Genomic DNA, 14285 nt, shown 5'->3' with positions numbered 1-14285 from the left:
CAGTAAATTCATCCGTAAAACAGTTTTTTTTTACTTTGAATACAGTTGTACAAAATTACAAAATTATAAGATTGCTTGATTAAGACATATTGTGTTGTGAAAAATCAAATTCCTAGAGAAAGCTTTGAGGCACTCTGCTGATTCCTCCACAGGAAAATAGTTTTGGCAAACTTTTGAGAATATCAGGAAAATCCACACTTGCAACAGCTTCTGCCTCGGGAGGAAAAACCTTTTACTCTTCTTGCACATGAAACTGATCGTAGCTTCACCTTCAGTAATGTCCTGCACTAACCCAATACAGCAGCGGGTTGACTTCTTAAGCTGGAACTTGACAAGGATGTAATCTCTAACTGACAAGGAAGGTGGACTGAACAGCAGGTCACCATTATTGTATTTTCTCCCAGATGTAATGATTCATCAGATGGATGGCCGTCTCCTTAGGTTGTTTTTCTCTCCCTTTCCATGCTTTTTTGCTTCAATTCCTTCGTTTTCTCTAGTGTCAGTGAGTATCCTGGTTCTGCCTGCTTTGCCGCGCTTATGAGAGCTTGCGTAGACATGTCCTATAAGCGGAAAAGGTCTAATCATTTCTGAGGTTATTCTTGCAAACTGACCTTGCAGATTGATGGTTGATGGCCCGAGAGCAGGACTGGGGTTAGTTGATCCTCCAGGAGTAGAAATATTATCATTGGCACGAAACCGGCAAATTTTGTCAATTAGGCTGCTGCATATACCTGACTTGAACTGATCTTGAATAAGTCCGTCACTTTGGACGGGAGCAAATCCACGTCACTAGAAGTGGTCAAGTAGACGTTTTTCACAGTCAGTCTCTTTACTAACTGAATATGGGAAGTAATTCGTGAACTGAGATTTAAAATTAATTTAACATTCATGGTCGTAAGCAAAGAAATAAAGCAATCATCTACTCTTGCCCATGTAGGGTAGAACCGTACACCGTTCGTTTCAACTCGAAAAAAAAATATCCGGATTACCCTCTCGCCCCCTCACAATTCGACTGAGAAATCCATCAGGACAAAGAGCATTAAAGAAAAGGGTAAATAGCGCAATTTTTTACGATTCTAGATTGATGAAAAAATTTAGAGAACAAGCGAAAAATTTTCTGTTATTATAATTACAGCTTAGCAAAACAATGTGCAAGGTGCCAAAAAAACAAAATTGACCTACTTAAAACAGTATTTGCAGTTTAACTTTTGAAAGGATCAATCAACTAAACTAGAAATTCGTCCCTGAGACATGAAGGTAAGATGGCACTCTAACAAATTATTGTTGAATTTTTCACCAAATGGTGTCTGACTAATTGAGGGTGAATTGCGCAATATGGCTTCTGAGAAGGATGATAGCTTTTTTCCATAAACGGAAGGGCTTACTAAGGCGCATTTGCTTTAAAAAATTCACTTTTCACTTCAAAATTTCAAAATCCTATATTTCTTGAACTCAGACATGCTTCCAGTAACGCAGCAGCAAAACTCAAGAATAAAAATATGCTTTTTGAAAATGGGGTCACCCCTCTGGTACAAGACAATTTCTGTTCGTTTAAGCTTTGATCGTCACTCGTTACTTTCATTTGTAAACTTATTTTTTATTCAATATAGGAAGTACCTCAAAGGTACAAAGTACACTGTTTTATGGAAAGTACAGGCACAAGAGCTGTTACTGTGCCAATCTATCGATAATGTAAAGATAGCAAGATACTGAAAACATTCAGTTCGAAAGCAAAATATGACCCAGTGTAGTCTTCAGCTTACACCATCACTCAAAGGCACTATGGATATTTAATTAACTTGACCTTGGATCTACATAGTAAATAAAGTTTTTCCTGCGCTCCCATCAATTTTACTTTAACTGAATACAATTTTGTGCTTTCTGGCCCTCTTTGGTTATATTTTACATTCTATTTCCCTCCCGTTTTCTTTTTTTCATATTTACGTTGCTGACTCGACATGCAAATTCAGCTCATCGCATGCGTAGCTATTTAAGGTCTTTTTGTAATAAAGCATGATTACTCATTTATAATTGTAAAACACCACTTGTCCGTCTCCCGGAAAAAAAGGATTGCAAACATTAAAGACTGGATTAAAAACATTAAAACAATGGGACACTGTTGTCACTTACTTGAACCAAATGCCAACACAGTGGGTTGAAGTTTCTTCCACTAGTACCAAGAGAGTAGTCGCAAAAGGCAATTCCATGTTTATGAGAGGAGCAAAGTTTAACCAATAGCTCGTGAACAGTTTCGGCAACAGCTTCACGACTTTCTTTCCACTCATCACTTGGTTCTGCATCCTAAAAGAGATATACGGAAGATAGAGCGTAAGATAATTTTTTTACCCCTCCTGCATTAGCATTTTAATATAATTGGCTTTTTAGAGATACAAATGGCATCATATCTTTTAATTTTTTAATAGTTAAAGTATTTGTTGGGTCTTCCGTAGTGGAGACGCAATGTCCGTGTAGCTTGTATGAGCCTTTCACTACTGCCAGCAATCCCTGGGGCCATTCAACGTCTTCCTTGAACTAGAAAAATAGCTCTTTCGTAGCTATTTTCCACGAGTTTCTAGTAGATTTTTATTTTGTTATTTTACAATTTTCAATGTTTTGTTTATTTCTAAGCAAAAAAAGTAGGTTTTCCTACTTTTTCATTTTTGTCTTTAAGTTGCTGTTGATTTTCTTTTCTTCTCGTTTCACTACTTTTTGTATTCCATTATTTAACTTCTTTGTTTTTTTTAACTGAAGTGAAAGATTCATTGATTTATACCTTCTTTTTTTTTAATATTATTCTTACGTGTGATCTTCATTTGCAGCCAATATGGTTCTTATTTTTATTCGTTGAAATCCAGAAAGGATCGTTAGAAAATTCAAACATTTCGGTCTCAAAATGGGTAGATCTATTTGATGAAAATTTCATTTCCAAATTATTGAAAAAAGGTAGTTTATATCCTTACTTTAGCTCAACTATGATAATTCAAAGAAGTTCTGTACCATTTTTTTTTTACATAAAACTTGGATTTTAGCCTGCATTGTTTTTCATAAAAAGGTTGAAAACATAAGTATATTCTTCTTACGCCGGATTTAGAAAACTTTTATTTTATTATGTATAGCGAGTACACTTAAATGAGTCCTTATTATCCTAGCATTCATCTTGAAGGACTTTGATCTGGACTTTTTAGTTAATTTAATAGTAGAAAAGGTGAGCCTTTTACACTTTATTAAAAACGGAGTCATGCAAACAAATAAACTAAAATATTTATGATTAGAGCTAACAATTGGTTCTGCAAACCTTTCACCCCTCCCCTCCCCCAACTTGTTAGCAGAAAAGTGGGGATATTACAAGTTACTCAAAAAGGAGTCATAAAAGGATTCTCAATCTCAGTGTCGAGAAACGAGTCTAAGCTGCGGCCTAACTCGGTGTAAAAACAAGATAGGTTCTAAGTGGAAGCGAGAACAACTGAAGTTCAAGCTACTCAATTTCGATGACGTGGCACAAAAAAAGCACCAAAACGGTTCCTGATAAACGATTAATACTGAAAAACAATAAATAGCTCATTTATACTGATAAACAAGCTAAGTTCTGAATCTGCCCAAAAACCCGACAATTCCTGAGTCGGTACAACACAATGTGAGTACATACTTAGGCAAAAATGAACTAGGTACTTACTCAAAGCATAAATTATCAAAGTCCTGACTGCAGAATTTGCAAAACCAATTATAAATTTTCTATGTGTGACATGGGAGGACCAAACCACCTACCCCGAACAACCCTACAGCCCCCCCTCCCCTGCGAAAAATCGTAGTAGATAGTTGTTTGAGTTTCACCTTGGTTGAAGCAGATTCATATATTGATCTTCAAACTGTTTGATCAAATGCACAAAGTTGGTGTGTGGTCCAAGAAACTTTTGGGAATCATTGGAATATCAAATATTATGGATGAAAGTGTGGCTAAGGCATACCTGGCTATAAGTGAGATGTCGAGGCTGATGGCGACCCTTCGAATAGCTGACAACTTATTGCCAAGACAAGTCCTGAATATTGAACACTGGAATCTTTGTTGAATCGCACTCCCATTGAAGTAAGCTTTCGCAGCTGAAGAGATTTATAAATATGATTTGGATATCCTTTGAGTTTCCTAAACACGAATAAACGGCCAAGACATGACGCGTACTGATACTCCAGATTTGGAAACGGTCCTCATTATACAATAGCGGCTTTATTGGCGGTTTTGGTTCGATTTTTTCAATCACTCAAATCAGCTAATTGCATCATTGATCATGAGCCATGCTATCTAAACACATTGCTCATGTCAGGTTTAAAGCCAAGCTCACAAAAATCACTATCGTAAAGGTCTACATCCCAACTAGTGAAGATCCAGAGGAAGTAAAACGGAGTTTCTATGGTTCTTTGCAAAGAACTCAACAAAGGATCCTGCTTTAAAATGTTATCATTATAGATAGCCACTTCAAAGCCAAAAATAGCCAGAAGATGGATAGTTCCAAGCTCCCTATAGGAGCGCATGGAGGGCGCGGGTATGGTAAACGCTGCCCTAATGATATAGCCCTGCTTGAGTTCGTTATTCAGAATAATCTTGCAACTACAAACACTCTCTTCCAGCGCATATCCATCGATAGTATAACATGGAAGTACGACGGACTTGTTAAATCCCAGCTAGACTTTTTTTTTATATCGAAATGGTGGAGATGCATGATGTCAGATCCCCGTATCTTTATACATTCTAATATAGGGTCCAAATCGAGCTCCGATTATTATCTCCTAAAAACGTAACTAGTATTCCGCCGCAAGGAATCAAAACTGCATGTAGCCGTGATAAAATTGTAGGAAACGGTATAGAAAATAGTGAGATAAATTTTTTTTGTAGTTTAGAAATCAAGAAAAATTTGTAAGCAGGATTTAGAACATTTGAAGGATTGAAAAATATTAAGGTTTCATGTACTGTTTGAACAGTAAATAAGCATATATGACTGAGGGTACAAAGAAAGAAATAACATAATGAAAATTATGTTAGTGATCTTTCATAAAGGGGAAGTACCTAGTGGTTTTTGGAAGACTTTAGTCTTCTCTTTACGAGAAAAGTGAAAATTGAATGTAATTACACTTTGGCCCAAGGAGCACAGCAAAGTCTATGGGAGGACATTGGTATCAAACGGGAAGGTAAAACTATTCTAGCCTTACACAGATGGTTTGAGTTTTTGTTGTTATTTTGTTTTTTTTTTTGGTTTTTGTTTTTTGGTTTTTGTTGTTTGTATTTTTAGCAGAATGAATGAATTTTGGAGATTATGAGGGTTCGTGATATTGAAAATTTATGTTAAGAGAACTAAGTGCCTTAAATTAGGAATAAACGAAAAGGAAGAGGGAGCGTTTGGTAATGGGAACATTGACAAAATGGATAGTTTAACTTACCTAAACAGCATTGTTAGTAAAGAAGGTGGATGCAGTGCAGTTGTAAAAGTAGAGAATCAAGAAGTTGAGGCGGATAGGCAAGATGTTTGTAGAGGAATTGACAAAGATAATTTTAACTAATTATTAGAATAACTAAATTTCCATCCCTAAGCTGTATAAAAATGTGATTTAATTTCCTTTTTCAGGTTGATGATGATGAAGAAAGATAGAAATGAAAAGAAATAAAAAAATAATGAGAGAAAGAAGGGGATGAAAGAAAAAAAGAAAGGGCTGAAAGAAATAATGAAAAAAGGGATGAAGCATGATAAACTACCAAATCCAGTTTGGGCCAAACGAAAGCAGGACACCATGAAACAAGGTAACGATAAATTAAGGAAAGATTTGACGAAATTTGGAACTTCATAGAAAGGGGTAGAGAGTAAAGCTTTGGAACCAGTTGGATGGAGAAGAGGGTGCGCTGCTATGTTGGTTTCAGACGAATTGGCACTGCGATTTGTTGTCAATGGCAGCTTTGCTCAAAGATTACTAAGTCATATTTTAGCGTGCATTTTATTGGGTATTTATCCCCATCCTCCATTTCAACCTTTATTCAATTTCCTTTTCTTTTTTTCTTATTCTATTTTACATCAAATCAATTGGCGGTATTCACAAACTGTTTTTACATATTATAAATACTTCTACCATTAAAAATAAATAGACAAGTTAATACTTTCTCAGTTGAAAGCATCAAATTAAAAAACGCGACGAATAAAGATAGGAAATGAGAAATATCACTTACGTCTTCCTCCTTTGACTTTTTCTTTTTATCTTTGGTAGTTTTATTCTTGAACTTCTCTGGTCCTTCCCAATGATACAGTTTCATAATAAAATCCAAAGAGCTTTGATTGAAAACTTTTACTTTCTGTGTCTTACTGATAGCACTCGATTGTACAACTTTCTCAATTAAGGCAAGTAGAAACAGTTGAACTGTGTCAACGTCATCATATATAAGACCAGGCAAAATGCTTTGGATTACTTGTTTCCTATCTAGAAGTGATCTCAAAATTGAAGTGTCCTCATCAAGAAAGAAGGAGATTATAAATTGAATATATCGAGTCCGACAATCAGGCATGTTTGTGAGAGATCGTCGTTCCAAAACGTAGCCAATAACAGGATCCTCAAAATTAAAAGCGGTTGCTATTTCTCTTGCAATTGATGAATTAATCGATACCATAGCTTCAAAATAGAAGAACAAAATTAAAATCGTTAATAATAAGAATTGAACAAAGGTTACTATGCGAACAGCATATAACCCAGATTATGCGTAACCCAGAAGACATTTTTAAGATATATTTCAAAACAAAATATAGAAATTTAAAGAAATATATGCCAGAGTATATTTCATATTATTTGTGCAAAATTATGTTTACTTGAGCAGGTAAATCAGGTAAATGTTATGTTTTCTCAGAGTATCAGAATACGTTTCTGTCAATTATTTGTGAGTTTGATGTCAACTGTGCCCCATGTATCCTGACTGCTGACAGCGACAAAGCTTCTTATTACTTAAATCATAAGTAAAAAAATAAGTGAAGTGCTGTACTGCTGTCCTTTTCATAAAACGTGTTTGTCAATAAATATTTTTTTCGACCCTTTAAGGAAACATCCTGCATGGAAATGAAATTAAAAAGTTGATGTAAAATACAACCATTAGAAAGAGAAAAATCATAGTTCGAAAAATCATAGGAATAGACCCCTAGATATAGCCGCCCTAGACAAGCACAAAACCTTCGGAACACTAAAGGCTTTTTAAGACTTATTTTATTGAATACAGTTAAATTTTTCTTTCCTGAAAATATATGAAACCGTTCTTGTGTCTAGAAATGTGAGATTTTGTCTCTCAAGAAATATACAGCCAAATAATTTTCACAGACCATAGCAGACTATTTCAGCGACTGATACAGATTTTTGGAACGGGAATCCTAGAATTTTGTATCCTCTTCTTTTTCTAGACGTATTCAAAGGCTAGTATTCGAACTTAACGCTCCAGAACCTTTCTCACTAGCATAACTGAAAACTTTAGGTTACGTTTTACAATCTTACGGAGCAAACTCTGTCCAAAACGTAAGCAGATCCAAGTAGACTCGAACTTTACATACCACTTTATGTTATGTAAGTTTATGTTATGTTATGAAAACGTAAATATAGTAGTAACAATATGTAATTTCTGAACGAATAACTGGTAAATTTTCAAAGTAAATAAATAAAATTTTCCTAGAAAGCAATTCATGCATTAGAATTATCAGAACTTGATCTCCATTCCGCATTTTACTTGTGTAGTAGTTTACGATAAGTATGATGATTTTATGGATTTTCACGTTAAAAAAAGTGGTTAACTCAATAGCCTAAACGATACCTATTATCTCTTTTTTATTATTATTATGACATAGATTCATCAACAATGATGATATGCTGTCAGTCATGGTAATTTATTTATTTTATTTTCAGCTTTGATGTATTTATTTTGTTGTATCTTTGCTTGAATGTTTGAAGCGTGGGATTTTCACGGATTACCTGTACAGGAAGGCTATTCCGGGTGACGATGAATCGTCGGGCGGACCTCATTTTTAGGTATTCCTGAAGGGTTGTACCCTGCTCAAGGTAGTCCTGCCGGGCTGTGGTTTGGCGAGTGCCCTTAAAGACCCTGTTCTTTCAGGAACAAGCTTGGATAACTCCTCTGATGGAGGAAAATGCATGTATTTATAAAAGACCGACATGGTTCCCAAGTCAAAATGATGTTGGATCAATTGCAGGGGTTTGGCACCCAGGTTCCCAAAAGTTCCTGCGCGAGCTGCTCGATTATGAGCTGTTGTTCGTTAACTTGCTTATGTGTAAAAATGTTATGTACATTTTCATAGCAAAAACTTAAACTGCATGGAAACAGGTTGTATTACCCTTCTCCCAAAATGAAAACCCAAACTTTAATCGCAAATGCAGTTTCTGTTAATGGCAGAAGGATAGAAGCAGCCTTTTATATAGAGGTTATATTCTACGAAATTTGGAAACTAAATTTCGACTCTCCAGAGAGATAAGCTTTTCCTATATTTTCATGATTTTTCTAGCATAACCGTAAATTTTCAGAATAAATGCTTTAAATGTCTGGGTGTAAGTGTTTTTTTTTTAAAATACGATTACCGTATTTTTATTTATTATTTTTTTTTTACTGGAGGATAATTCGTCGCTTTTGTTACCAAATTATTCGTTAAAAACTATAAGTCTTGGCATTTGCCGGACAGATTTATGATAAAATACAAACAAAAATATAATCATAAGAGGTTTTGCATTCAATATTAACCCCCCCCCCACCCCCTCCCAAAAAAAAGGAATAGTTTGTTTTCAATAGATAAAAAAAGAGAAAAGACTCAATAAAAAGGTCCCTACATTCATATTAATAAAATGCTGTGTAAGCCTTGATATATGCCACGAAAAATAAAACGAAAAAAGATAAACACTTGTTTACTTTTTCAATAAGGATAGCTATTCTAAAAACATATCTAAAACTACCATTAAACTCTGACAATAGCAAACGCGTTTCTGCCCAGCGGCATAAACATAATATAAAGATACATTGCACTTTCCCGATTAATAAAAAAAAATAGAAAATTGATTAAAACAAATTAAAAAATTAATTTCTAAGAGTTCTTGGACTTGGAGGTACAAGACTTTCCATTAGTTTCAGCTCAGTAATATAACATGAACACATCACCTAATTCTTTTATTTCTCTGAAAATCAACTCATTTCTCAAGAAGTAGTGTTTTTTCCTCATACCTGTCAACACTCGAAGGGTTGTTTTGACTTGAAGCGCACTGCCAGAAGGAGACAAGGACATATAGATAAGCCGCAAGTGATTCCTGATAAGATTTTGCGCCGTTCTTATAACATCTCCAAGTAATCTATTTGACTGTATGGAACTTGCCCTAAAATGATACAAATTAATAAAACAAAAAACATCTGATGAAAATTGAACACTTTTTTCTCAACACAACAAAAAGAAGAAATGGAAATAAGAAATAGGAAGAACATAAGAGAAAATACGGTTAAAGCTAAAGAAGAAAGGAAACATAAGGTATTCGAGTAAAACAATGTGTTTTTCTGATTATGATGAATAATGTTTCTAATATTCCTTTTTAATGCTTTTCAGGAATTGCTGACATTTGATATGTTGAATTGCCTTAGTTAATTGACAGTGATTCAAATAGCTCTTTGCTGAACAGAACTTTGGCAAGTTAGGTGGGTTGAGTTTTTGGTGTGTCGAACCCCTCGTGTTGAATTTCCCTAGATTGAGTTCTCCATATTGTGATACCTCCATTGATTAGCTGGTTTATTTAGTTGCCTGTGTTGAGCTATCAGTATTGTGTATTAAATGCTAGGTTGGAAATGTACATTGTGCTCAGTTGAATGAGTTATTTCATAACCAGAAAATAGTTCAAAGAGATAAGGACGTTTTTGAGTTGTCTGAATTACATTTCCTGTTTTGAGTTTATGGCGATGTTTCTATGCTCAATGCCATGCAGAGCTTTGTGGGCCAAGCTGGGTCGATGGCGTGATATTGATGCGTACGTTGAGGAAATCCTGTTTTAATTATTTGGTTAAGTTAACTGGATTTGGATTGTTGTTACCGTGAATGCCCGAAATCTGGTTAATATCGATATTCACCAGTGAACCATTCACCGAAATTCCTTTTTCTCTGCTTGGATTCAATTAGCTTTTCGAATCAGCTCTTTCAGTCTTATGCAAGCTATGACGGTAAAAGTTAAAGTTAGGTTAGATTATGCTTAGTTTAGGTTGGACTAGGTTAAATTTAGTTATAAATATCATTAATGGATTATAAACCTAACCTAAGCTAATCTAACCAAACCTAACCTGTCATCGTCAAACCTTGCATTAAATGGAAAAAGTTGACTGGCAACGCTGACTAAATCCAAGGAGAAAAAAGGTATTTCGGACATTCACCGGTGAATGTCGACATTCACAAATTTTTAACATTCACGGTAACATTGTCTCAGAAATAACAGTTTAATTGAGTCAGAAGAATTGAAACACAGTTCGGAAATAATAAATGAGAGAACACAATATTTTTATTTGGCACCTAGGCTTTCATAAAGTTTAATAGTCCTTTATTATTACGCTATGCCAGTATAAAAAAGGGAACGGCTTAAAATCAGGAAACTTCTAGAGGATTCCAATAATCAACAATTTAGAGCAGGGAATTTTGAAATTTACTGTTAAAACGCATGTTTTTTTCTTACATTTGCAATTTAAAAGCATCTTTTAACAATGAAAGGTAAACAGTACTTTGAGGCAGCCAAGTTTTTAATCCAACTAGCATTATGAACAGTTTAAATTGTGTCAAAATGAAGTTTTGGAGAATAACAACCAAAATGTTCAGTTATTTACAGGGATTTGAAGAAGACAAGGTTTACAGTTTCACTCATGCCAAACTCTGAAAGATGCTCTGTTATAATCCTTTCCCTTCTTCTATAGGGAAACATATCTATTAATTCATGGACATTGGAGGCCCAGAAGAGCATTATAGCCAAATGAATCTAATAGAGAATATTGTATATTGGGAAGACTGCTACGAGGTTTGGAAACATACGTATTGCACAAAACACAGATTTTTTATGATATACTAGTTTCTGTTTCTCTCTGAGAAAAGATTTTTGCTGATTTATAGTGCATTTCATTCTATTGGAATTACAACTCTTGACTTTCAAGTTCCTGTAATAAGTAAAATCATCTGAGCAGAATGGTCGATGATATTTTTGTTGTTGTTGGGTGCCCTGTTTTTTATTGACTAGATTAAATTTACTATCTTGGGCTCATTGCTTTCAGCTTCCAAGCCTGAGTTGTCTGAATTAATTTAGTGCGTTGAGTTGTCTGTTCTGAGCTTTCTGCATTATTTAGACAGTCATCTCAGAAGTGCATAAGGATTGGGCCAACTGTTACCACTCTCCAAGCAAATCCCATCTCCGAATGCAAATCTCCAAGCATCATAACAATGCTTCACGACACACCACCCATGCCAAAGTCAGAACAATCCAGGAAATGGTAATGAAGCTGATAGTAGTGGACCCAAAAGTGCATTAAGAGCAGTGGAGATCCAGTTGAATCGATGTGATTTGGGATTACTAGTCAAGGATTGTACTGAAAATACAAACAAAAATTAAACAATTTATCTTTTCATTTCACATCAGGGGATTCTGAGTCACCCCTCATACCCATGAAGTCTCTGCTTTTAAATGTGTCATTCCTATAATTGTGCATGCTTGCTTCTGGTGCAGTAGCATCTTGTTTTTCAAAGACATAATTTTGAGGCTTTTTTTCGGCCAAGTTCATAGCTTACCGCCCTTTCCCCGGGACTGGGGGGGGGGGGGTAAATCATCCTCAAAGACATGATTATTAGACTTTACTACTGTGCTGAACAAAATGGCTATCTCAAAATTTTGATCGGGGACTTTGGGAAAAAACTGAGCGTGGGAGAGGGGCTATCTACCCTCAATATTTTTGCACTTAAAAAGTACACTAGAACTGTTGATTTCCGATCGAATGAGCCCTCTCTCGATCTTCTACAATCACTGGTTCGATATGATCACCCCTGAGAAAAAAGATGTAAAAAAATAAACCCGCATCTGTGATCTTTCTTCTGACAAAAATGCAAAATTCCAATTTTTTGTACATAGGAGCTTGAAACCTCTACACTAGGGTTCTCTGGTATGCTGAATCTGATGGAGTGATTTTCATTATTGATGTTGTGTGGGCGTTTTCCCCCTTTTTCAAAATTGGGCAAATTTTCTCAGGCTCTTAACTTTTGATGGGTATGATCATTATAGAAAAAATTTATACAGTAAGATCTCCTATCTCAACCATTAGACAAGCCGGACCAGGATGCTACTCCTCCGGAGAGCCTATAAACCAGAAGAAACATAAGCAACATTAAATTTTCCCTTGGTAGGCACGCGTGTGGCATCGGTATTCACAGCCTGGAGAGCAGGAAAAGAAATAAGACGAATCGAGCGTCAAGGGGATAAGGAAGAATACAAGAATACGTTGAAGAGATGAAAGGAAAAGGGAAATGATTGATCTGGCTGTATAATGCAAAAGGTGAAGACAACATTGCTTTGAGAATGGAAAGACAGACAAAGAATGAATTTATAAGGATAATCAAGGTAAAAATGAGTTTTATTTGAACAATACCATAGCTTGATGACATTTGAATAGGAAATTTGGCGCTTTGCATTGATCTTTCGGTTCCATAGTTTTATCAATTTGTTCTCAAAGAGAAATTATGTGGTCGGCATGAATGCAAACTCGAGCTAAATTAAATTTAGTCACTTCCTTTTTTCACATATGTTTATAGATATTGGTTTAACTTTTGTTTTCTGTAGTAATGTGGAGCTCATTAAGGAGATAAAAATAAATAAAAAAATAAACCCCCTCCCTTTCTCCAAAAAATAAAATCCTAGACATGCACATGGCTAAAATAATTTGTTTTGACATTTGCAAAAGTCTTGTGCTATGTCACATTAAAGCTAAATAATTAAGCTACAGTAAATTATGCCAGCAAGGCCACTAGTAGATCTAGTGAGGGGCCATACCCTCCTCTCTATGGCTCCAAAAATGCCCTGGACAAAACAAAGTTTGATTAGAAACTGACAAAAAACTTGGTAACTAGAATGATTAAATAATTTTAAATTATCTTAATGCAATTCTGAAACATTACAAGTTTTATACCAAACTTGCATGTGACCCGAAACTGGATAGACAATGAATAGAATCGTGAGGGTTAATTTAATGAGTCAAATGCTTTTTGATGAGACGTTTTACGTAATTTGCAAGTTCGTGGCAGAATATTCACACAAGCATTACTTTGTATTCTTCTTATAATACAAATACAATTCTTTTGTTGTCCTTCAATTTTCTGAAAACTCACTAAGAATTTCACAACAAACAATTCTTAACAGACCTTTGGTATCTTCCTCGATAGGGCTATTCCACCAGTTATTAGAAGAAAAACAAAGGTCCTAAGTAAAATTTCGAATGACATCTTTATTGCCCAAAAAAGAGTACAAAAGAGGAAAAATTCAAGAGAACATTCTTCCTTACCAAGAAGAAAAAAGTTTTGACGCTCCATGGCGCAATATTACTATCTAAAACCACAGATTATTGTCAAACCTAAAAGATAATCTGTGCTAAAACTATTTGGTTGTCCCTTTGTGGTAAAACATTTTGTGGCAAATTTCAAATAGTCCTGCCACTTCAGCGATCCCTCTCCCACTATTTATGAAATCCCGACTATTCCCCTGTTAGAGAGTTGATTAGAAGTTAGCACAACAAATTTTCGTATTTGCTCAAATTTAATCCAAACACCCCTTTCAGGAATCCTGGATAGACTACTCAGTCAAGTCATAAGTCATACCTGTGAGATGGGAAAGTGGCAAGCAAACCACTTCGCTGGCTCATCCCTTTTTTTCTGCTTTCACAATCATGAACAATACAAATTCGCACCATTATTCAAAGTTGTTCGAGCTACTGAGAAATATACACTGGATTGTTGATGGTAGAGAATATGGAAGGAGCTTTTATGCGCGTCGAGTCTGTAGTAGACAAATATTTTTCAGGATGAACCTACTGGATAAATTTCTCTACACTGGGTACAATTAAACTTGATGAATTTTACATATTTTGAATAAGCATTAAAATTCGATTCTTTTGATGTATCTGTTGTTATCAAGATCCTGTTTGTTAGAGTTTCGATTACTATTGACCGCATCACTCCTTACTTACAGTTTATTACCATGAACTGTTTGATTTACAA

At 35.1% G+C, this 14285-nt stretch overlaps 1 protein-coding gene across 1 annotated transcript in view; it reads right to left on the bottom strand.

Moving 5' to 3' along the window:
- The window catches only part of LOC148956355 (nucleolar pre-ribosomal-associated protein 1), a 66700-nt gene that overhangs the window by 42060 nt on the left and 10355 nt on the right, over positions 1 to 14285 (bottom strand). Inside the window, exons 3-5 of the mRNA XM_089106760.1 lie at positions 9236 to 9384; positions 6209 to 6645; positions 2131 to 2301 (exon numbers count right to left, since the gene is read on the bottom strand). Of these exons, the coding sequence (XP_088962886.1) occupies positions 2131 to 2301; positions 6209 to 6645; positions 9236 to 9384 (757 nt within the window). The remainder of the gene's footprint in view (positions 1 to 2130; positions 2302 to 6208; positions 6646 to 9235; positions 9385 to 14285) is intronic.

The sequence above is a fragment of the Artemia sp. Qi Xiang Cuo genome, chromosome 1 (assembly GCF_049724085.1).
Source record: "Artemia sp. Qi Xiang Cuo chromosome 1, ASM4972408v1, whole genome shotgun sequence".
In the NCBI taxonomy this organism is placed as follows: domain Eukaryota; kingdom Metazoa; phylum Arthropoda; class Branchiopoda; order Anostraca; family Artemiidae; genus Artemia; species Artemia sp. Qi Xiang Cuo.
The sequence above is the reverse complement of the archived record's forward strand: the minus strand, read 5'-3'. Positions and strand labels throughout refer to the sequence as shown.